Here is a 22,575-nt window from a genome sequence, read left to right on the forward strand (position 1 = left end):
ATTCTCTCTCTCTCTCTCTCTCTCTCTCTCTCTCTCTCTCTCTCTCTCTTTCTCTCTCTTTCTCTCTCTTTCTCTCTCTCTCTCTGCTCCTCCCCTGCTCACGTTCTCTTTCTCTCAAAAATAAATAAACGTTAAAATTTTCTTGAAAAAAAAAATAGGGGTTGATTGCAACCCCCTCATTCATCCCTACCTGCTACCCTCTTCCGAGGCCTTTTTCCCAAGTCCTTTCTCATTTACGTGATCTATTTACAGACGTTTACAGCGAGAGCTTTTCCTGATCACCCGGGGATCGAGATATGCGGAGGTTTCTTTCTGTTCCTGGCCTTTCCTCTCTCACCTCGAACTGCTTATCCTCGTTAGCGTTCCGTGACAGTACCTATTAAAATGCATGAAAGCAAAAGAAGGAGCAGAAACAAAACTTCCATGTACGTTCTGGTACCGCAGTTGCGTGGCTGGAACAGAAGCTGGGTGGGGGTGGGGAGGAGGGCGTATTTCAATGGACTCCCCTTCGCCTCGCGGATTCCAGCGCATGCGCTCTCCAGCAGGGCCCAGCTCCCCATGGGCGCCCTATAATCGGGGAGGCCCGGCCGGCCTGGGGTGTCAGAGGAGGGGCCCTCCCGCGTCGGGGGGCGTGAGCGGGGCGGGGCCGGAACGTCTTTCTTCTGGGCGGCGCCCCGGGCGGGTACAGTTTGCCCGCCGCACCGACCATGGCCGCAGCCGCGCTGGGGCAGGTGGGTTCGCGGCCCCGGGCCGGGGCAGGGTTGGGTGGGGAGAGAGGCTGGGGGAAACCCCTCCGGGAGGCCCACTTCCGGGAGGCCCACCAGCTCCCGGCTCGTCCGGCTTTGCGCCGCTCCCTCGGTGCTCGGGTTCCGCTGCGGGGCGCCGAGGAGGAGGGGGCCCCGTGGCAGGGAGCACGAGGCTGTAAAAGGACAGGGTGGTGGGACCGGGACGCCGACCGGAGGTATGTGGGGGGAAACACGGAGGAGGGCAGAGTGATGGGACAGGCTCTGGACTGGGGTGGGTGGGGGGGACTAAGGAGGGAATAGTCAGCGCGTGGGGGCGTCGGGAAAAGACACCCCGAACCCCGAGGGCTGGGGGTAGGATGAAGGCACAGATCTCAGGTCTGGACTGGGAATTGGGCCCAAGGCCCGATTTTCTTGGAATTAAAAGGTGAAGATCTATGTGGAATGTTGTGTCCCAGAAACCTCTTCTCTGAAAGTCTGCGTCCGGGTTGGAAGTCGAGGCAGCTTCTCACTGTCAAAGTGACAGATCGTCCTGGCAAGAATGGGAGGGGCTGTTCTTCCTGATGAGATACCAGTGAGCAGAGTTTTGGAGAGTATGATTTTAGAGAATCAAGTTTCTCGGCGAGGAAAGAAATAGTAACAACTCAAAGAAGGGATCTTTGGAACCCGGGACAGCTGCCGCTTAACCTTGGGGAAAGTGTTTTTCACGATAAGTCTGCACCTGACTCTGTCTGGGACTCTTATGCCAGCGTGGTGGATAGATAGGGCAGATTTTTACGTTTCGGAGTCTTGGTGACGGATGCTGGGCTGTGACAGGACAACTGGGGCTTTGATGGGGACATTCCTGGGCTGTGGTGGGAAAGTCCGGGGCGGTGATGGGGACAGTTTGGGAGAGTCTTGAGCTATCGTGGGACAGACCTGGTCTGTGATGTGACAGTCCCAGGCTACAATGGGACGGTTCTCCATGTGATGGGATCAGTCCTGGGCCATGACAAGGACAATTTGGGGGCTTTGACTGGGAGAGTTTGGGGCTGGGGTAGGGACAGTCTCTGGCTGAGACAAGGACAGCACTGCATTATGAGGGGGACTCTTCCTGGGCTGAGATGTGGGGGGCCGTCTGAAGTGTGAAAGACAGGGCTGAACTATGACAAAAGACAGTCCTGGGCCTTGCTGGGAGGACAGTCCCACATGGGGACAGTCCTAGGCTGTAATGGGGACACAGGGGAGGCTCCATCGCGTTGCAGAGCTCTGCCCTGTGCCCCTCCGCTCCCCCCCTCCTTGTTTCTTAATTCAGCCCCCACCGTTTTACACCCTTTGTCCCAACAGCCCATCTACCATCTGAGGGTATCCCTTGGGTCCGATCCCCGTGGCGTGGGGTGTCAGAAGGTGGAGCACCCTCCCTGAGCTGAGACCCCTGTGCCTGCAGAAATGTCCTGGGAAGACGAAGACAGCTTCTCTCAGGACAACAGGGTCTTGATGGCCAGTGCAGATTTATAATCTGGACACTGTCCGGCCCCTTCTCTGTGCCCTGTGGGAGAGGTAGAGATATCTCTATCTCCTGGGTATCTCTGTCTGTAAATATCACTGAGACAGCTTGTTTCCTGGTGTCGGCTTCGCTCGTTTCCCCTGGTCTTCTTTCACTTTGTGTTGTCACCTGAAGCCTGGTCTCTGTCCACTTCTTCCTCCTTCCCGCAGCTTCTCTATATCTCACCCTCGGAATTTTTCTGGATTTCTCCAGACTTGACTTGACGTGAGTTTGTCTCCCTATCTGTCTCTTGTTTCCGTCTGTCTCTTTCTCATTCTTGCTCTTCCCTCTCTTTTATTTTGTTTTTCTCCGTGTGGCTCCTTCTGAGGGCCACTCTCCTGCCCGGCTACCGCTGTCTCCACCCTGGGTGGCCATGCTGTCTCCATGCTGTGCAGTCCGGTTCCCTCCGGGACAGAAGCGTGGCCACAGACTTGTGTGGGCGACACAGCGCCACCTAGAGGCCATGCCGCAGACCCACACCCTGCTCGGCCGGCCGCTCTTGGGCCCCACGCTCTCCAGCCCCACTCCTCTGACTTCAGGGCCCAGACTTTAGCACCGGGCAGCCCAGCGCCCCCCATTTCCCCAGGACTCACCTACTGACCAGTGACTGCTGCCATTCACGCTCACGTCCGCTCACCCAGCGCACAGGGCAGGAGCAGGCTACGTCCGCTGTTGTGGTGGCCCGAACCTCATGACCCAGCTGCTTTCCTGCCAGGCTGGGAAGGAGGCACTGTGAGGTCAAAGAATACTGGGGAGAGGCCACCCTGATGGGCACGGACAGATCTGCTCTCCCTTGTTTGCCTCAGGCAGGACCACAAGGGTTGATCTGAGCAGGGTCTCTGTCAATGACTAGGGGACGCCCCCCAGGCCCATGTGGTCGCCTCAGCCCTGGGATCCGTAGGGAATTAGAATCATTGGTGTCTGAGGTATGGGGTTGGGAGCCTCAGGTAATCTGAAGCCTGAGAATAAGGCCTTGGAGTCCTGGGTCTGAAGGAGAAGGAGCCTGGGGCCCGGACTCCTTGGTCTGGGGGAGGAGGGGCCTGGGGTCCTGGACTCTTGGATCTGAGGGAGGAGGGGGCTGGGAGCCCGGATTCCTGAGTCTGAGGGAGGAGCAGACTGTGGGCCTGGACTCCTGGGTCTGGGGTAAGGGGAAGCTGGAGGTCAGGACTCCTGGGTCTGAGGGAGGAGGGGACTACAGGCCTGGGCTCCTGGGTTTGGGGTAGGAGGGGGCTGGGGGTCTGGACTCCTGGGCCTGAGGGAGGAGGGGCTGGGGACTGGGTCTCCTGGGTCTGAGGAGTCCAGAGTTCTGGGTCTGAGGGAGGAGGGGGCGGGGGGCCCAGCTTCTGGGTTCTGGGGAGTTATGGCCTATAGGTTCCTCAGTTTTCTAACTCTTATCAGGATTTGGGTCCCCCAGGGAGGCCTTCACTTACCTGTGCACTTTCCCTCAGTCGGTTGTCTTCTGTCTGAGCTGATTTCAGGGCTGGGGACAAAGTTCCCCGGGGTGGGAGGTGCCTGTGTTTAACTTTGCCCCGGCAAGGAGGGAACAGGAGCTGATTCAGCTTTTTCTAGGGATTTCCCTCGTGAGGGCAGGGAGGGGACTTGGCCTCCTTTGGGATTCCCTCCCGCTATACGCTGATCTGAGAGGGGGGCAGACTTGGCCAGGGCCACATGCCCCGTCTAGAATGCACCGGGCCTGGGATAGAGCAGGCCAGAGGGACCTCCCAAGTGCAAGAAGTGGCAAAGCGAGCGCCAGGGTCCTCTGCTCTCTCTCTCTCTCTCTCTCCTGGCCTCACTACCTTTCTTACTTCTGTCCCCCGCTCCTCCAGATTTGGGCCCGCAAACTCCTCCCTGTCTCTTGGCTTCTGTGTGGCCCCAGAAGATACGCCTCATCCAACTTCAAGGTGAATGGACGGGAATATACTTTTGGATCTCAAGGAGGGGCTGGGGCCTGGACGACTTACTGGGTCTGAGGGAGGAGGGGACTGAGGCCGAGGACCCTTAGGTTTGAGGGAGGGGCCGGCAGCTGGATTTGGGCATCTCCAAAAGGGTCCAGGGTCCAAAGGTGAAGGTGGTTGGCAACGGGGTGGCCTCATAATCCGCCATAAGGCTGTGGGAGAGATTGGATACTGCATGTCCCAGAAGCCTCTGGGGCCACGGGGGGGGGGTCTCTTCTCTCTAGGTCTTAGCCCCAGAGACTCATGGGGGTTGTAGTTTTTCAGTTTGAGGTTGGGCCCAGAGTTCAGGATACCCAGGTCCCCCGTCTCTTCTCAGGCTGCAGACCTGCAGCTGGAAATAACACAGGAGCCTCATGAGAAGCCTGACCCCAGCAAGCCCCTGGTGTTTGGGAAGAATTTCACTGACCACATGCTGATGGTGGAATGGACCGAGAAGAAGGGCTGGGGCCAGCCCCGTATCCAGCCCTTCCAGAACCTCATGCTGCACCCAGCCTGCTCCGGCCTCCACTACTCGCTACAGGCATGGCGCCCGACCTCTGTCCCCGTCTTTCTGCATCTGTTCCCTCTTGCCGGGTGCACCGCCCTGGGTTTGTTTTCCGTGTGTCCCTTCCTTCTCAGGTCCCTCGTATTCCAGGCCGAGCCCCGAGCTGGGTGATGCTGGGTTCCCCGAGATGCACAGACCCAGTTGTCTCCTTTGAAACCCCCGTGTTTTGGTTACAGCCCAGCATGATCGTGATGGCGGGTGGGGGTGGGGAGGCACCTGAGGCATCGTGGAAGCCAGAGGAGGCACCGATCCTACCTGTAACTTGAAAGAAAGTAGGGTCTCTTCTGGCGGAGGGAAGCTTAGAGGGTGTTAGCAGGAGACAGAGCAGCTAGTACAAAGACTCGGGACAAAGGAGAGCCCGGCGTACTGGGGGGATTTGGGGACTGGAGTGAGGCCGGGGAGGCTAAGGATACCCTCAGGGCCACAGAGGAGCTGTGGGGCCGGCACCTTGTTGAGGGCCCTGGGAGCCATGGAGGGCTCGAGCGCAAGCAGGGGAGGGTCAGAGAGACACGGCGACAGAATCCGAAGCAGGGTCCGGACTCTGAGCCGTCAGCACAGAGCCCGACGCGGGGCTCGAACCCACGAACCGCGAGCTCACGACCTGAGCCGAGGTCGGACGCTCAACCGACTGAGCCACCCAGGCGCCCCAAGGCATTAAATTTTAATTAAATAAATTTACTTTGGAAGAAAAAAGAATGCGATAACTGCCCCCCCCTTCCCCACTTCATCGGCTAGCACACGTGTCGATCGCGGTCTCATTTCATCAGGACTCCATTCTTTGTCCCCCTTTCTGTAAGATTTTTGAAGCAAATCCTGGAAGTTGTATCATTACATCCGTAGCTGTTCCCGTGCTTCTCAAACACAAGGATTCTTTAAAACCAGAGCTTCCACACCATTGTCGTTCCCGAGAAATCGTACCATGTAACATGGAAGGGGTTTAAGCAGGGTGTTGTCTCTGCACCCCTGTCTCTGGGTCTCTCTGGCTGTTACTGGTGTCTCTGTCTCTTCTCTTTCCTTCCTCTGTGTGCTCTGTTAGTCTCTCCCCAGCCCCGTCTCTGCATCCGTGTCCGTATCCTTGTGTATCAGGCTCTGATTTGGTGTCTCTCATGGCTCGCTGAGGTGGTCTCTGAGCTGAGTCACCTACGCCCCTGTCCCAGCAGCTCTTTGAGGGCATGAAGGCGTTCAAAGGCAGCGACCACCAGGTGCGCCTCTTCAGACCCTGGCTCAACATGGACCGGATGCTGCGCTCGGCCCTGCGCCTCTGCCTGCCGGTGAGGGGCCGTGGCTGGCCCCCGGGGGTGGGGGGGGGGGCGGCGCAGGGGGCCCCCCTGACTCATGGGAATCCTGCCCAGAGTTTTGACAAGGTCGAGTTGCTGGAGTGTATCCGCCGGCTGGTGGAAGTGGACAAAGACTGGGTCCCTGATGACACCAACGCGAGCCTCTATGTGCGGCCTGTGATCATTGGAAATGAGGTGGGCCTGACTCCGGCGCGGGATGGATGTGGGGCGGAAGGGGGGGGGGGGTCTGCTGAGGGGCAGCGGTGGGAACTCCAGGGGAGAGGGAGGGGCTGGGCTGGGGGCCCGGACTCCTGGGTCCCTGATGCCCCCTTCTGCCCACTGCAGCCCTCACTGGGTGTCGCCCGTTCCTCGCAAGCTCTCCTGTTTGTCATTCTCTGCCCTGTGGGCCCGTACTTCCCTGGAGATGCCATGGACCCTGTCTCCCTCCTAGCCGACCCGACATTCATCCGGGCCTGGGTGGGTGGGGTCGGTGACTACAAGGTCGGGGGGTAAGTCGTCCCTCCCCCGACCCCACATGTCCTGTGCCCTGGATTTCAGAGGCACTGGGTGTCGATTTGCGTCTTTGGATGTCCACTGTCCTTCCCCTCTTACTTCACATACCTGAGACAGCTCTGCTTGCCCGTGGGATGTGATGTTGGCACGGGGGGGGGGGGGGAGGGGGCTCTAGGGGAGAGGGTCTGTGCTAAGCATTGTGGACAAGTCGGCTCAGAATTAGGAAGGGGTGGGGTGCCTGGGTGGCTCGGTCAGTTAAATGTCCAACTGCCGCTCAGGTCATGATCTCATGGTTTGTGAGCTCGGGCCCCGCATCAGGCTCTGTGCTGACAGCTCAGAGCCTGGAGCCTTGCTTCAGATTCTGTCTCCTTCTCTCTCTGCCCCTCCCCTGCTCATGCTCTCTCTCTCTCAAACATAGATAATTGTTAACATAAAAAAAAAAAAAAAAGTATTAGGAAGGGGTTGGGTGAAAGGCAGTGGGGAAACCAGGATCGGCCCCCTGGGAAGCCTCCAGAAATGAAGTTTATACTTCGCTCATTGGTGTCTCCCCCACGCAGGCTCCCCTGAACACCCAAGCTCAGCCAGCACCCCACCTCCTGACCCCCATGCTCAGCTCTCCCAGTCCCCTGGGGCCTCCAAGGATCATCCCCCCCTCTGTGTGGGCTTTCTGTGTAAATCTGTCCTGCCAGGGGCCTTGGCCTTGGCGGGGAGGGTCTCCCACGTGGTGATCCCGACAGAAGGTGGGGTACAGACGTGTTGGGAGAGCGAATGTGGCCCCAGCTGGGAGTTTCATTCAGGTCCTTTCAACCTTGTGAGGTCTCCTGAGGGCCAGGCCCTGTGCTGGGTGAAGCTGGGGACACGGATGAATCAGGTCCGGGCCCTGCCCTCCAGGGCCTCCCAGGCTGGTGGGAGCCCCTGCGTGTGCTGTGATGGAACCGGCTGGGGGCGTCGTAAGAGTTCACAGAGGAAGTGGTTGCCCCTCAGCAGAGTCTGAGGAAGAAGACGGCTCCCCGGTCAACCCCGTTGCCCTCTCCCAGGAATTACGGGCCCACAGTGTTGGTGCAGGAGGAGGCGAAAAAGAGGGGCTGCGAACAGGTCCTCTGGCTGTATGGGCCTGACCACCAGCTCACCGAGGTGGGCACCATGAACATCTTTATCTACTGGACCTACGAGGATGGGGGTGAGCCCTCCCCTGACCCAACACAGGCCCTGGCGGGAGTGGGCTATCGTCACTCCTAGCAGATCGCAGATCTGGGGGCGGGGTAGGGGTGGGGGCTTCGGATGGCTCCTCAGGGGATGGCAGGGTGTGAGGGGACACCCCCATCCTTATACTTGCCCCAGTGCTGGAACTGGTGACCCCCTCGCTGGACGGTGTCATCCTGCCTGGGGTAGTCAGACAGAGCCTGCTGGACCTGGCCAGGACCTGGGTGAGGGCGCAGCGTCTGCGGGAATGATGGGATCCTGCGGGGCTCCGGCCAGAACCTTCGGGGGGGAAATGGGCGGGGGACGCCGCGGCGCACTGGCCCCCGCCCCTTCTCTCCGGCTGTGTCTCCTCGGGTCTCTCTCTCACCCTTCTTGGGGAGGCGGGGGAGGCCGGGCTCCGCGGCAGCGCAGCCCCCCGGGCGCCTGTGTATCGCCCCGCAGGGTGAGTTCCGGGTCGTAGAGCGGAAGATCACCATGAAGGAGCTGTTGCGGGCGCTGGACGAGGGACGGGTCCGGGAAGTCTTTGGCTCGGGCACCGCTTGCCAGGTCTGCCCTGTCCACCGGATCGTGTACCAAGGCAAGGTGAGGTGGGGCTGCCGTTGGGGACGGGAGGGAAGAAGGCGGCGCGCGGCCCGGGCCTCACGGCGCTTTCTCCTCCAGCACTTACACATTCCCACCATGGAAAACGGGCCTGAGCTTATCCACCGCTTCCTGAAGGAGCTGAGGGCCATCCAGGTGAGGTGCACCCGCCGGGAAATGGGCTGGATGGGTGCTCCCCAGGGAAGGTCACGTCCCATGAGCCTCCTTCCCCCCACCCCCCGCCGCAGGCCGAAGAGCCAATAATGGCCCCTGCCATCGGCCTCTGGGCCCCAGACGGTCTCCTTTTCCGTGAGCCTCTGTGGCCTAGAACACTCTTTGGCGGGAAATGACCCTTTCCTGGGAGCCTCTAGAACCCTGGCTTGAGAACTCGCCTTCCCTGCCTTTGTGCCTCCAAGGGGGGCACTTCCGGTGGGGGCACTCCCTTCCCGTGAACCTCTGGGACTTCCGGTGGGTATTTGGCCCAGAAGCCCGCCCCGCGTGGTGGCCCTGGAGCCCTGGGCTCTCCTTTTGGCCTGAGGACTGTCCTACCAGCCTCTGGACCTCACCCCCCACTGTGGCCCAGGAATATCTCCTCTCCTAAGCCCCCGGAGGTGTTTCCATTTCATCCCAGCCGAGAGAGCTTTCCTGAGAAGCTCCGGGCCCCTTTCCATGGCACTCGACCTAGAACTACATTTCCCGGGAGCTTCGGTAAAGTCCTGTGCCTCGGGACCTAGAACTACACGTCTCTGGACTTTCTGGGCCTTCCCTGCCGGAGAGGATTTTTTTCCCCTAGAGCCCTGGGGGGCCTGACAGTGACCCTTGGCGGAACTACATCGCCCTCGAGTCTCTGCGCCATCTCGGCCCGATTCCCCTTTCCCTATAGCGGTAGGCAGTCTTCCGGGAAGTGGACTACATTTCCCATGGAGTCGTGGGGCGCAACTCCACAACCCTTTCGCGTGGGACGCCCCAGGGCTTGCTGGGAGTTGCAGTGTGGCTTTCCTCTCACGGCCCACCTCTGTCGTCCCGCAGTACGGAACGGGAACCCACGAGTGGATGCTCCCGGTGTGACGCTAAAGACTGACCTACCTCCCCTCGGACCCACTGACCCGTAGCATCTAGTCCTCGCCGGAACCTCGCCTCCCTACCCTTGACTCACCTCAAGTGCAATATGATATAAAAGGCCAGGGGGAGCCGGGACGCCTGGGTCTCTGGCGCCCCCGCGTGGTCTCTACACTCCCAAAGCCATAAGGGCCCTACCCAGGCGTCTGGGCCCCAGCCCCGCCTCTCAGGCCTTTGCGGGGGGGATCTGGACTCCCCGCTGCTCCGTTTCCTGGGGTCGAGGATGCACTTTGGCCCCCCAGCTCCGCATCTCTCCGTTCTCAGGCCGGATCTCCCGGTGCTGCTGTTGATTTTTTTTCCCCCCTCTTTTATTTTGAAATAAAATGCCAAAGAACAAAACATCAGCTTGTCATCCCCGATGATGCACCTCAGGGACTCCAGGGTTTCAACCAGGAATCCCCGCCCTGGGCCCTTTTCATTTTCAAAGACCCAGCGATGGGAGCTCCCAGTGCTCTGGCCGTTTCTCTGACGTGGGAGCTTTTTCCACCTCCTCATAAACTGAGTTTGGCCTCTTGGCCCAAGAATTCACGCTTCCTCTATCTACGTCCCCATCTTTGGGACAGCCCCACTGTACATCTAGTCGCTAGGCCAGATGCCTCGGCCCTGCCCCTCTTCCCCTGCCAAAGCCCATCAGACTCAAGCCCTGTCCTCCTGTCCCCAAATCGGCCCTGTGGGTCTCCTCTGGGCCCCCTCGGCCCCGCTTCAACGCAGTTCTCTTCTGCCTGGACCCTGGCCCTAGCCTGCGCCCTGGCATCCACTTTGGCCCCCGGAGGGTCTTTGTGCGTCAAGAGCTGCCCCTCCCCTGCTTGCTCTCTTCCAAGGGCTTCCCAGCACCCATGGCCAGTACCGCAGATAGTGGGCCCTGGTGAGTGTGGAGTGAGGCAAGGTACAATACCCTTGGATGGGGTCAACGTCAGAAGTCTGTCTATAAAACATAGTCACCATTACCTCCCTGTGTCGTGCCTCGTAGCCAGATCTTGGCTCTTTCACATACATACTTTAATTATTTATGTGTGTAGGTGTAGAGAGAGCCAGACGTTAGGACCAGGCATATCCATCTGGTCACAGATGTGTCATCTGCTGGGTGTGTGGCCTTGGGCCTGTCGCTTTATCTCTGACCCCCTTTGCTAGAGGGAGACCCACGGGGGACTATTGAGCAGACAAGGTCTGTGGCCTACCCAGCAACCAACCGCTTTGGAATAAAATTCTGATTTGTTGGGGCGCCTGGGTGGCTCAGTCGGTTGAGCGTCCGACTTCAGCCAGGTCACGATCTCGCGGTGCGGGAGTTCGAGCCCCGCGTCGGGCTCTGGGCTGATGGCTCGGAGCCTCGAGCCTGTTTCCGATTCTGTGTCTCCCTCTCTCTGCCCCTCCCCCGTTCATGCTCTGTCTCTCTCAGTCTCAAAAATAAATAAACATTAAAAAAAATTTTTTTTTAAATTCTGATTTGTTGATAACCACTGGCAAACCCTCTCACCCCCTTTTGTCAATGATTGCTCGGGAGAAGGTCCAGGGTGCAAGGGGAAATTCTCATGGTTCGTGAGTTCGAGCCCCACCTCGGGGTCTCTGCTGTCCTCACTAAGCCCGCTTTGGATCCTCTGGCCCCCTCTCTGCCCGTCCCCTGCTTGTGCTCTCTCAAAAATAGACCTTAAAAAAAAAGAAAGGAACACAACGCTTCTCTCAAAAAAATAAAATCTTAGCTATTCGTTTTTTAGCTGTGTGAATTTCGGCAAAGGGACAGCCTCTCTGGGTCTTAGTTTCCCCATCTATAAAATGGGGGTGAGGAGAGTACCTTACTCATAAGTTTGTTGGGGGGGGGGATTAAATAGGATAGTTGTGCCTGGCACACTGGAACCAGGCAGGGCTTGGGAGGCCCGGGGTGGGGCGGGGTGGGGGGGGGGTAGGGGGGGAAGGGCCCTGAAGGACTTTTTTTTTTTCCTGTCAGAAGGATCTTTAGGCCCACTCAGGAACCGGGGGAAGGGAATTAATCAATGCCGCAAACTTTCCTACTGTGTGTTAGGCCCTGGGCTGGGACGGGAGACCCAGCAGAGTCTAGATGAGGACGAGACTGTCCTCTTGCCAGTCATATTCCAGTGGGGTAGGGGTGGGTGACAAAGTAAACACAACACCCTGGTAAAATCAATATTATAAATTATATAATTTCTATTGTATAGTATATATATATAATTTAAATTTTTTTTTCAACGTTTATTTATTTTTGGGACAGAGAGAGACAGAGCATGAACGGGGGAGGGGCAGAGAGAGAGGGAGACACAGAATCGGAAACAGGCTCCAGGCTCTGAGCCATCAGCCCAGAGCCTGACGCGGGGCTCGAACTCCCGGACCGCGAGATCGTGACCTGGCTGAAGTCGGACGCTTAACCGACTGCGCCACCCAGGCGCCCCTAATTTAAAAAAAATTTAGTAAGTAAACTCTAACCCCAACTTGGGGCTCGAACTCATGACCCCGAGATCAAGAGTCTCATGCTCTACTGACGGAGCCTGTCAAGCGTCCCTATATGTAATATTTTTATATAAATATATTAACACAAAATATTTTATAAATGTATGCTATGTATTTATTTAGTGCAAAGTATGTTTGTATAGTAGAAAGTATATATATTATATATTATTAAGCATGTTTACATACTTGTATATTATGAAGTATGTTTACGTACTGTATAGTATGAAGTATATTTATGTGTCTTCTGATATGTATATATCAGGAGGAATACTATATACCTTTAAATGTATATATTTATTTATTATAAAACATAGAAAACTTGCATGTGTGGTGAATACAAACAAGTGTTATGGAACAAAACAAAGCAGGGAAGGGTGTATAATTTTTATTTTATTTTTTATTTTTCATGTTCATTTATTTTGAGAGAGAGAGAGAGAGAGCACGAGCGGAGGAGGGGCAGAGAGAGAGGGAGAGAGAAAAATCCCAAGCAGGCTCCGCACTGTCAGCACGGAGCCCCGTGTGGGGCTCAATCCCAGGACTATGAGACCATGACCTGAGCCGAAATCGAGAGTCCATTGCTTAACGGACTGAGCCACCCAGGCTCTCCGAAGGATAATTTTAAATATTGTGACCAGTGGGGCACCTGGGTGGCTCAGTAGGTTAAGCGTCTGACTTCGGCTCAGGTCATGATCTCACGGTTTGTGGGTTCGAGCCCCGCCTTGGGCTCTGTGCGGACGGCTCCGAGCCTGGAGCCTGCTTTGGATTCCGCGTCTCCCTCTCTCTCTCAGCCCCTCCCCTGCTCATGCTGTCTCTCTCTGTCTCTCAATAATAAGTAAACGTTTATATATATACATATATATATATTATAATATATATTGTGGACCAGAAAAGCCTCACCGAGGCTTTCTAAGTGGCACTTAGAAAACCTTTTGATTATGAAAATTTGGAATGTACAGAAAAATAGGAAGAATCATAAGGTTGCCCTCTAGATTGGTGTTCAGCAATCTGCCACATTTTGCCTCATTTGCCTCTTTTGTTTAATGTTTCTGTATTTGCTGAACCATTTTAGGACCCATTCGAGCCATCTTCCCCACTCCACCCTTCAGCCTGTGTCTTCCAACAGTGAAGACATTTTCCCTTCTATAAATCACTTTCCCACGGCATAATGAAATTAACAACGATTCCCTAATATCATTTAATTCCCTTAATACCATTTAATTCCCGGTAGAAGGTGTAATTGGAGCAGCCACCTGAAGCGGGTGAGGGATGAGCCAAGTGGGTGTCTGGGGGAAGGGCGTTCCCAGCCGAGAGAACAGCCAGTACAATGGCCCTGAGGCTAAGAGGAAGCGCCAAGTGTTGCAGGAACTAACTGTAAGGCAGGCGTGACCAGAACGGAGTGAGCGAGCCCTGGGGAGAGAGGGGGGTGTGAAGGCAGAGAAGGAAGGGGCCAGATACTTCAAAGCCTTGCGGGCACTTAGGCTTTTCTAGGAATGAGCCCGGAGCCAGGGACGAGTGTCTAGCAGAAAAGGAGCTCGATCACCCATCAGTGGGGAACAGGCGCCCTCTGGCGGCCATGTGGGGAACAGGTCGAGGGAGGAGAGGTTGGAAGCGGGGACCTTTCACGCCGCGGGCCCTGAGCAGTCCGGGTGGGCGGGCAAAGGCCGCAGGACCAGGGCGGGGGCAGCAAAGAGTGATCGGGTTCTGGTGCATTTTGAAGGTCAGACCAACGGGTCAGACGGGATGTGAGAGATCAGGTATGAGAGGAGAAAGAGAAAACAGGACTGCTTTCCCTTAACGCCCTTCTGTGAGACGTTTTGCGTGGTTATAGTTTGCTCATTGAATGTACCTCAATTTACTACCCGTTCCACTGGTAATGAACTTCTGCGTCCGTGATCCCGACACCAGGTCCGATGGGTTTTCCAACCCATTCGCCAACACCAGCCATTCGCCAACGCCAGCTGGGCGTCCTACAGTTTAACTCAATTCCTGACGCTATTTATCTGGAGAGTCGCAGATCCTGCAAGTTAAGGGTTCGGTACCAGAAGCCCTGCCCCCCTCCCCCCAACTTGAGATACTCGTTCCCAATCCAGGTTGTCACCTGTGCTTCTGACCCGTAAACCACAGAGCAGAGGTTAGCACAATCCCTTCCTTGGGTTGGATTAATTAGCTGGAGTGGTTCACAGAACTCAAAGAAACATGTTACGAGATTACTGCTTCATTATAAAAGGATACACACCCCCCACCCCAATTAAAAAAAAAAAAAAAAAAAAGGATATAACCCAGGAACAGTCAGATAAGGCATGGAGCCTCAATGCTCTCTCCGGGGACAACCTTCCCCAAATTTCCAGGAGCTCATCCCCCTGGGGGCTCTCTGAATCCCGTCCTTTGGGGTTTTATGGCGTCTTCCTTACACAGGCAGGGCTGATTCAATCCCTGACCACTGGTGATGGATGCAACCTCCAGTCGCTCTCCCCTTCCCCCTTCCCCCGTGTGGTCAGAGGGTGGGGCTGAGAGTTCTAGCCCTCTAACCACTGGGTTCGTTCCCCTGGCAACCAGCCCCCGCTCTTAGGTGCTTTCCAAAGTCACCATACAAAGGCAAATGTGGGTGAAAGGGGTTTGTTAAGAATATCAAGGCACCGTGAACACTCTACAGCACGTCGGAAATTGTAAAGGTTTAGGAACTCTGCCAGAAACAGAGAATGGAGATCAAATACACATTTCTTTTTATAAATCCCAATATTTCAGGGTGCGTCCCAGTTTGGGGCTTTTATGAATAGAGCTTATGAATAGGTCCAGGTTTAGCATATACTGATCAGCCATTCTCCACTGGTTGAATTAATTCACACCCCCAAGGGCGCCTGGCTGGCTCAGCCGGTGGAGCATGTGACCCTTGATCTTGGGATTGTGGGTTCAAGCCTCACTCTGGGTGTAGAAATGGCAAAAATACAATGTTTAGGGGCGCCTGGGTGGTTCCATCTGTTAAATGTCCAACCTGATTTCGGCTTAGGTCATGATCTCAAGGTTCATGAGTTCAAGCCCTGTGACAGGCTCTGTGCTGACAGTGTGGAGCCTGCTTGGGATTCTCTTCCTCCTCTCTCTGCCCCCCTCCTCCCTCCTGCTCTCTCTCTCTCTCAAAACAAGTACATACATTTTTATTTTTTAAATTGTTTTAATGTTTTTTTAAAAAAATTGTATTTATTTTTGAGACAGAGAGAGACAGAATGTGAGCAGGGGAGGGGCAGAGAGAGAGAGCGAGACACAGAATCTGAAGCAGGCTCCAGACCCTGAGCTGTCAGCACACAGCCCGACGTGGGGCTCGAACCCACAAACCACGAGATCATGACCTGAGCCGAAGTCGGACAGACGCTCGACCAACCGAGCCAGCCAGGCACCCCGGAGGTGGAACTTTAAACTGACCAGTAGCACTTGGTGACTTTACTGTGCGCATACAAAACTTTGATTTAAAAGTAAATGTGAAAAAACAAGGGAGTAAAGCAAACCCCATCAATCCAATAGAAGGAAGGAGTGGGAAAAAAAATAATACGCTGAACAGGCTCCAAATAGCTCAAAGATTTCAATGTGAAATACAAAACCATGAAAGAAAGAGGAGTCAACGTTGGAAAGTTCCTTTATAACCTGGGTGTGGAGAAAGCGTTTAAACTGTGACTCATAATCCAGAAGCCAGAAAAGAAAACACGGATGCATTCAAATGGGGGGAAAATAGGATCCGACATTCTTCTTTCTTTTTTGTTTCTTTTTGAACAAACAGCCCTCAGGCCCGTGGGTGGAGCAGGTGAGGCCAGTTTGGGGAGGATCAGTGGCCCAGAATGGAGTGTCCCGACCTTAGTGGGGTGGGGAGGGCTCAGCACAGTGGGGATCAGGCAAGGTGTGTGTGCTGAGAGGGGGTGCTGGACTGGCTGTCGGCACAGAGCCTGATGTGGGGCTCGAATAACCAACAGAGCCACTCCAGCGCCCCCAAAATTCTCCTCCTCCTCCTTCTTTAAAGAACAATCTTTGCATGGCAAGCAAAACACCTCAAGCGAACTCAAAGTTGAATGACACAAGGGGGGAAAGAGTTGCAACTCCGCATCAAAGGCTTAGTTTCTAATACCTAAAGAATCGTAGAAGTCATTATGAGAAAGACCAACAATACAATAGAAATATTATATATATAATTGCCAAATTATTTTACCAGCCAAATGGGTTTCTCTGGGAGTCCCCGAGAATTGCAACTAGAGACGAGCAAGCCATGGCGAAACTGCAGGACAGAGAAGAGGAAAGGAGGGGGTTGGGCGGGCTGTTAGAAACAAAATGTCCAGCTGGTTCCGGTTGGGTCTACGATGGAAGACGGGCGTTAGGGGGTGAGCGCTGACCTCCCGCCTGCATTTTAATGATGATTTTCCCAGTATTTATACAAATACAGATATTTCCCTGAGGCGTAATTTCAAATGGCTTGTAAATCTATGGCGAGATGGTGGCCCTCATTGACAAAAAGGAGAACTGTGAATTAGGGGGACCCGGGGCGGCTCAGTCGGTGAAGCGTCCGGCTTCGGCTCCGGTCACGATCTCATGGTTCGTGGGTTCGAGCCCCGCGTCGGACTCTGTGCTGACAGCTCAGAGCCTGGAGCCTGCTTCGGATTCTGTGTCTCCCACTTCCTTTGCCCCTCCCCCACTCGCACTGTGCCTCTCAAAACTAAATAAACATCAAAAAAAAAGAGAGAGAAATGACTACGATACTGTAATAGAATACAAAATAATAAAGAAAATACGAGATATAAAGAAAAATAAACAAATTCACCACCACTTACTTTTGGAAACCTTCGTGGCTGGTGTGAGGGAAACAAGAGAGAGGAGGGATACTGTGGAGGACGACTTGCACGATCACTAATGCAATCACTGTTATCTCTTGGCTCAATGGAATCTTTTTCTGCACGGGGACGATTGTATATGCTCGCACGGGTGTTGACTACAGTAGGCAGCCTGACCTGGAATGAGGCAAAGCATTCTTTTTTTTTTTTTTTTTTTTTCAACATTTATTTATTTTTGGGACAGAGAGAGACAGAGCATGAACGGGGGAGGGGCAGAGAGAGAGGGAGACACAGAATCCGAAGCAGGCACCAGGCTCCGAGCTGTCAGCCCAGAGCCCGACGCGGGGCTCGAACTCACGGACCGCGAGATCGTGACCTGGCTGAAGTCGGACGCTTAACCGACTGCGCCCCCCAAGGCGCCCCCCAGGCAAAGCATTCTTAAGCCTTCTCTTGGCCGGAAAAGCAAAGGGCTATCCATAGGTGCTTTGAAGTGACCAAAAAAAAAAAAAAAAAAAAAAAAAAATCACCAGTGACAGTTGTGGGCACCTTCCAACATTCTGAAAAATCGCTGGTTTCTGCCAAACGGCCTGAGACTGAGCATCTGAGCACAGAAGATGATCACCCACAATCGCTCAGCGAGAGAGAGAGAGAGAGAGAGAGAGAGAGAGAGAGAAAGAGAGAGAACCATTGGTTGAGCTGTGCTCATGTGACATTCAGCATCACGTACTAATATTGCAATCAGGGTGGTGGGTTCAAACCCCACCCTGGGTGGAGAGATTACTTAAATAGTCTTTCAAAAAAAGAAATCTTGGGGCACCCAGCTGGCTCAGTTGGTAGAGCACAGGACTCTTAATCTCGGAGTCGTGAGTTGAAGCCCCATGTTGGGTGTCGAGCTTACTTAAAAATAAATCAGGGGCGCCTGGGTGGCTCAGTCGGTTGAGTGTCCGACTTCAGCTCAGGTCACGATCCCACAGCTCGTGAGTTCAAGCCCCGCATCGGACTCTGTGCTGACGGCTCGGAGCCCGGAGCCCGCTTTGGATTCTGTGTCTCCCTCTCTCTCCCTGCCCCGCCCCCTGCTCACGTTCTGTCTCTCTCTTTCAAAAATAAATAATTAAAAAAATTTTTAAAATAAATCAATAAATAAAATAATTAGTGAAAAAACTTTAAAAAAGAAGTCTCTGATTTCTGTAAACAAACTCTCTCTCTCTCTCTCTTTTTTTTTTTATAAAATACCTCCATTCATATCTAGTAAACCCTTTAGGGAGGGCTCATAGGAGCGCTACTCCCAACATTTGACATGCTCAAACATTTTGTCTAGTGTCATTCTATCGTTTGACTGGATTGAAATTTCAGATCACACTTTATTTCCTAGTCGTCATGACAAGCGTCCCTCCACCGCTTTCTTGGAAGAATCCTTCCTGTGTAAAGGTCTGAGCCAGTCTGGTTTCAGTTTCTTGTCTTGAAAAACTTAAACGTTTTGCACGTCTGCTAAGAGGATACTTTTTCTACCTTTACAATCTATTGACGTTAATGCGCTTGGCTGGCTCCGTCAGTGCAGCGTTCGACTCTTGATCTCGGGGGTGTAGGTTCGAGCCCCAGGTTGGCTGAGGAGATTACTTAAAAATAAAATCTTAAAAAAAAAATTTTTTTTTTTTTTACATTTATTTAGTTTTGAGAGACAGAGCATGAGCAGGGGAGGGGCAGGGAGGGAGGGAGACACAGAATCAGAAGCAGACTCCAGACTCTGAGCCATCAGCACAGAGCCCGATGCGGGGCTCGAACCCACGAACTGTGAGATCATGACCTGAGCCAAAGTCGGACGCTTAACCGACTGAGCCACCCAGGCGCCCCTAAAAATAAAATCTTTAAAGTCCGTTGCCTTTAATAGGGTGTACCTTGATATTGGTTGTTCTGTATCAGTCTCCCTGCAATATAATGATTTATGAGAAATATATATTTTGTCAGATGACCAAAATGTCTATTTCTCAGATGTAGTTAGTCTTCATCCAGTTCTTGAAAATGCCTCGGAGCCCTGCAGGTGACATGGTTGTCTTGTTATTAATGAAGGTGACTTTTGGACCCCACCCAAAGGTGGGGCTGCTTGCCAAGAGGACCCACCTTGGGAAAGAAAGGGTGGAACTCTCATTCCTACCCCACTTGCCCAACCTTTGGGGAGGGGAGGTTGAATCAGCCGATGGCCAATGGCTTAGTCAATCATGACTTTGCAATGGAACCTCTATAAGAACCCAAAAGGACTGGGTTTGGAAAGTTCCAGGCTGGTGAACATGTGGAAGTCTGGGAGCCAGTGGCATACTTGGAACATGTACGGGGGCTCCAGACTTTCCCCCCCAGATCTCACCCTATGTATCTCTCCAACTGGCAGCTGACTCATATCCTTATCATCTTTTAATAAACTGGTAAACAGGGGTGCCTGGGTGGCTCAGTCGGTTGAGTGTCTGACTTCACCTCAGGTCATGATCTCACGGTTCATGGGTTCGAGCCCCGCATCAGGCTCTGTGCTGACGGCTCGGAGCCCGGAACCCGTTTCGGATTCTGGGATTCGGTGTCTCCCTCTTTTCTCTGCCCCTCCCCTGCTCGTGCTCTCTTTCTCTCTCTCTCTCTCTCTCTCAAAAATAAAATAAATAGACATTTAAAAAATTAAAAAAAAAAACTGGTGAACAAAAATGTTTCCCTGACTTCTGTGAGCCACCGTAGCAAATTAAAAGCATCCAATCTGGATTGGAACCTCCAATCTGAAGGGGGGGGCGGTATCACCTCTTACCCCCACACAAGACATGTGCTTCCTACATCCAAGAACCCATGTCTTTAATCAGTTCTGAAGTGCTCAGCTATTCTCGTCTTCAAACTCATCTCTCCTCTCAGCTCTATACGTTCCTCTAGAAGTTTATTGGAACCTTGTGTTCTATCTTCCTTGTCTCCTTCAATTTTCCATCCACTTGTCTCTTGGAGGAACATACCGAGCCCTACGTGGGGCTCGATCTCGCAAACCATGAGATGGCGACCTGAGCGGAAATCAAGAGGCTGACGCTTCACCGACGGAGCCCCCCCAGGCGTCCCTGAATGTGTTCATCTTCCAGTTGCCAGTATTACAGACCCTAAGCTTTTTCAGAAAGATATGATGTGATTTGGGGGCGCCTGGGTGGCTCAGCTGGTTAAGCTATCCAACTTCAGCTCAGGTCACCATCTCGCGGTTTGTGAGATCGAGCCCTTGCATCGGGCTCTGGGCTGGAGCCCTCTTGGGATTCTCTCTCTCTCCCCCTCTCCCAAAATAAATAAACATTAAGGGAGGAAGGAAGGAAGGAAGGAAGGAAGGAAGGAAGGAAGGAAGGAAGGTAACATTGTGATTTCAAAATTGACCAAAGGCTTTCAGTTGACCTGAAACAGACCAGGTCCCTGGGTCTGCTCAGGAAAACGGAAACCACCCTAGGTATTTCAAATACAGGGAATTTGTCTGTTTCTTTATTTATCTGTTTCTTTGGAGCGAGAGCAGGGGAGGGGCAGAGGGAGAGAATCCCAAGCAGGCTCCAAGCTGTCAGCTCGAACTCAGGAGCCCTGAGATCACGACCGGAGCCGAGATGGAGAGTCAGACGGTGAACCGACTGAGTCACCCGTCCGCCCCTCAAATACAGGGAATGCGTTGAAGGGAATTGGTTATGTGAGTGCAGGGAGAGTGCAAAAAGAAACCATGGCCGGACGCTGGATGCAGCCTGGAACTGGAGCGGCTGGGAAAGAAGTTCCTTGGCAACCGCCTCCAGCCCCCTAGTCTCTTGCCAGGGGTCACAGAACTGGAGGGTGAGCTTCTCGATAAACAGCAGCTCTTGGCCTCCCGGGAACTGGCGGAGGGAAGAGTGCGTGAGCAAGAGAAAGTGCTCCTTTCACAGAGAAGCCTCCAGAACAAACAGCGGCTAAATCACGTCTGCCTATGATGATAGGACGACTCTTAGAGAATGTTTTTCGGGCTGTGCTACGAGCATTTGCCGCTCTGAGCGAACAGCCGTGGGAAGTAAATCAGGATCACCCAAATCAGTTTCCTAATCTGTGTGAAAGTGACAAAGTCTACCTGTCCCGGAATCTGGGCTTGGTGGGAATTAACTTGGAAGGTAGCAGGGCTCGTGTCCTAGGACTGAATCTTCAACCCCCAAATTGTTGGCTTATGGACGAGTGAAGCCTCCCTTTCTTTCTTTTTTTTTTTTTTTATGGTTTATTCATTTATTTTGAGAGAGAGAGAGAGAGAGCGCACAAGCTTGGGATGGGCAGAGAGAAGAGATCAAATCCCAAGCAGGCTCCACACTAGCCCGATGGGGGTTCAAACTCACCAACTATGAGATCATGACCTGAGACAAGATCACCAGTGGGACGCTTAACTGACCGAGCCACCCAGGCGCCCCAAGCCTACCTGTCTGACAGGTACGAAAAAATCACAAGGAAGAGGAAGTATCAGGACCTTGAAATCAAAATCAAAATCTTGATCAGAAGAGAGGTACTGAAGAAACAAACACCTTTATATCCATGACACTGACACTTTAGAAATATTTTTTCAATGTTTACTTATTTTTGAGAGACACGGAGGGACAGAGCATGAGCGGGGGAGGGGCAGAGAGAGAGGGGGACACAGAACCGGAAGCAGGCTCCGGGCTCCGAGCCGTCGGCACAGAGCCCGCCGCGGGGCTCGAACTCATGAACCGCGAGATCGTGACCTGAGCCCAAGTCGGACGCTTCACCGACTGAGCCACCCGGGTGCCCCGTGACACTGACACTTTTGTGTCAGTTTCACGTAAAGAAACTGATTGGTTTGGTGATCACTGTGCTCTGATCTGTCCTTGAGATACTAAAGGCATTTGGAAGGACCTGGTATATTCGACTTCCAAAACGTCCGACCAAGATTGCATTAGTGTTTGTCTTCTCTTCAAGGCACTTAACTCATTTAGGGGAATCTGAGATGCCAGCCTTGTGGAAGCCCATGGATCACATCTGCAGTGTTCAGATGTTTGGAGAAATCTAAAATTGTGAAACGCACAACTTGCTATTTTTAGCTGTGGACGTAGTCAGTGAATGTTTAGAGGAAAGGGGATTGCTTAAAAATTCGTTAATCATTACCAAAGAAACCCAAATAGTTGTGAATATTTGTGTCCATCCTTAAAAGCTCTCCTGACATTCAAAGACCCCACCACGATCTTTTCAACCAACGAGGAAGCTGGGATCCCTGGATATCCCCGTGCAAAAGAAGGAAGTTGGACGCCATGTACAAAAATTAACTCTAATTCAATCAGGGACCTAAACCTAACGACCCAAACTATAAAGATCAAAGAAGAAAACATAGAACGGGGAAAGCTTCATGACGTTGGGTTTTGCAATGGTTTCTCAGATGTGACGGCAAAAAACACAGACAAGAGTAGGAATAGAAAGGGGCGCTTGGCTGGCTCATTCGGAAGAGCACGTGACTCTTGATCTCAGGGTCATGAGTGTGAGCCCCACGTTGGGTGCAGCGATTACTTAAATAAATAAAGAAACACACTTAAGAATAAAATCTAAAAAAGTAAATAAAGTTTTTGCAGGGTGGGGTAGGGCGAGGCAAGGCTGTCTAGTCGTGTTCAGTGTGCCTGCCAATATACACGCCCTGTGCCTGGATCCCTCCCGTATTTCGTGACTTTGGACTAGGAACTCACTCAAGGCTTCCTCCGTGCGATCGGCGTTGAGTGACGCCTCTCTAGAGAAGCATTGCCTTTCCTTTGGCAGAGGACCCAGGGACATCACTAGTCCACCCGTCATCGCATTAATTTCTCAGCGTCCCAGTGCCTCAACCACCCAATTCGATCTCAAGCCCATGC

The 22,575-nt window shown here is 53.3% G+C and overlaps 1 protein-coding gene across 1 annotated transcript; it reads left to right on the top strand.

Annotated features, from left to right (window-relative positions):
- Positions 1–661: 661 nt before the first annotated feature.
- BCAT2 (branched chain amino acid transaminase 2) lies at positions 662–10,744 on the top strand. Its single transcript, XM_047077682.1, has 11 exons — positions 662–731; positions 4,095–4,169; positions 4,540–4,743; positions 5,928–6,038; positions 6,120–6,239; positions 6,390–6,553; positions 7,595–7,737; positions 7,899–7,984; positions 8,202–8,342; positions 8,421–8,495; positions 9,369–10,744. The coding sequence occupies exons 1-11, from the start codon at positions 708–710 to the stop codon at positions 9,405–9,407; spliced, it is 1,182 nt and encodes a 393-aa protein (XP_046933638.1). The 5' UTR covers positions 662–707; the 3' UTR covers positions 9,408–10,744.
- The last annotated feature ends 11,831 nt before the right edge of the window (positions 10,745–22,575 follow it).

Source organism: Lynx rufus, unplaced genomic scaffold (assembly GCF_022079265.1).
Source record: "Lynx rufus isolate CCGP_SWC_20201006 ecotype Redwood Valley unplaced genomic scaffold, mLynRuf1.p SCAF_16, whole genome shotgun sequence".
Taxonomy (NCBI): domain Eukaryota; kingdom Metazoa; phylum Chordata; class Mammalia; order Carnivora; family Felidae; genus Lynx; species Lynx rufus.

What these genes read in the sequence shown, in the direction of transcription:
- BCAT2 (XM_047077682.1), top strand. Translation starts at nt 708, where the DNA reads ATGGCCGCAGCCGCGCTGGGGCAG. An exon ending in CCCTGCGCCTCTGCCTGCCG is followed by an intron (nt 6,039 to 6,119) that starts GTGAGGGGCCGT and finishes AATCCTGCCCAG; the next exon opens with AGTTTTGACAAGGTCGAGTT. An exon ending in CTGTGATCATTGGAAATGAG is followed by an intron (nt 6,240 to 6,389) that starts GTGGGCCTGACT and finishes TGCCCACTGCAG; the next exon opens with CCCTCACTGGGTGTCGCCCG.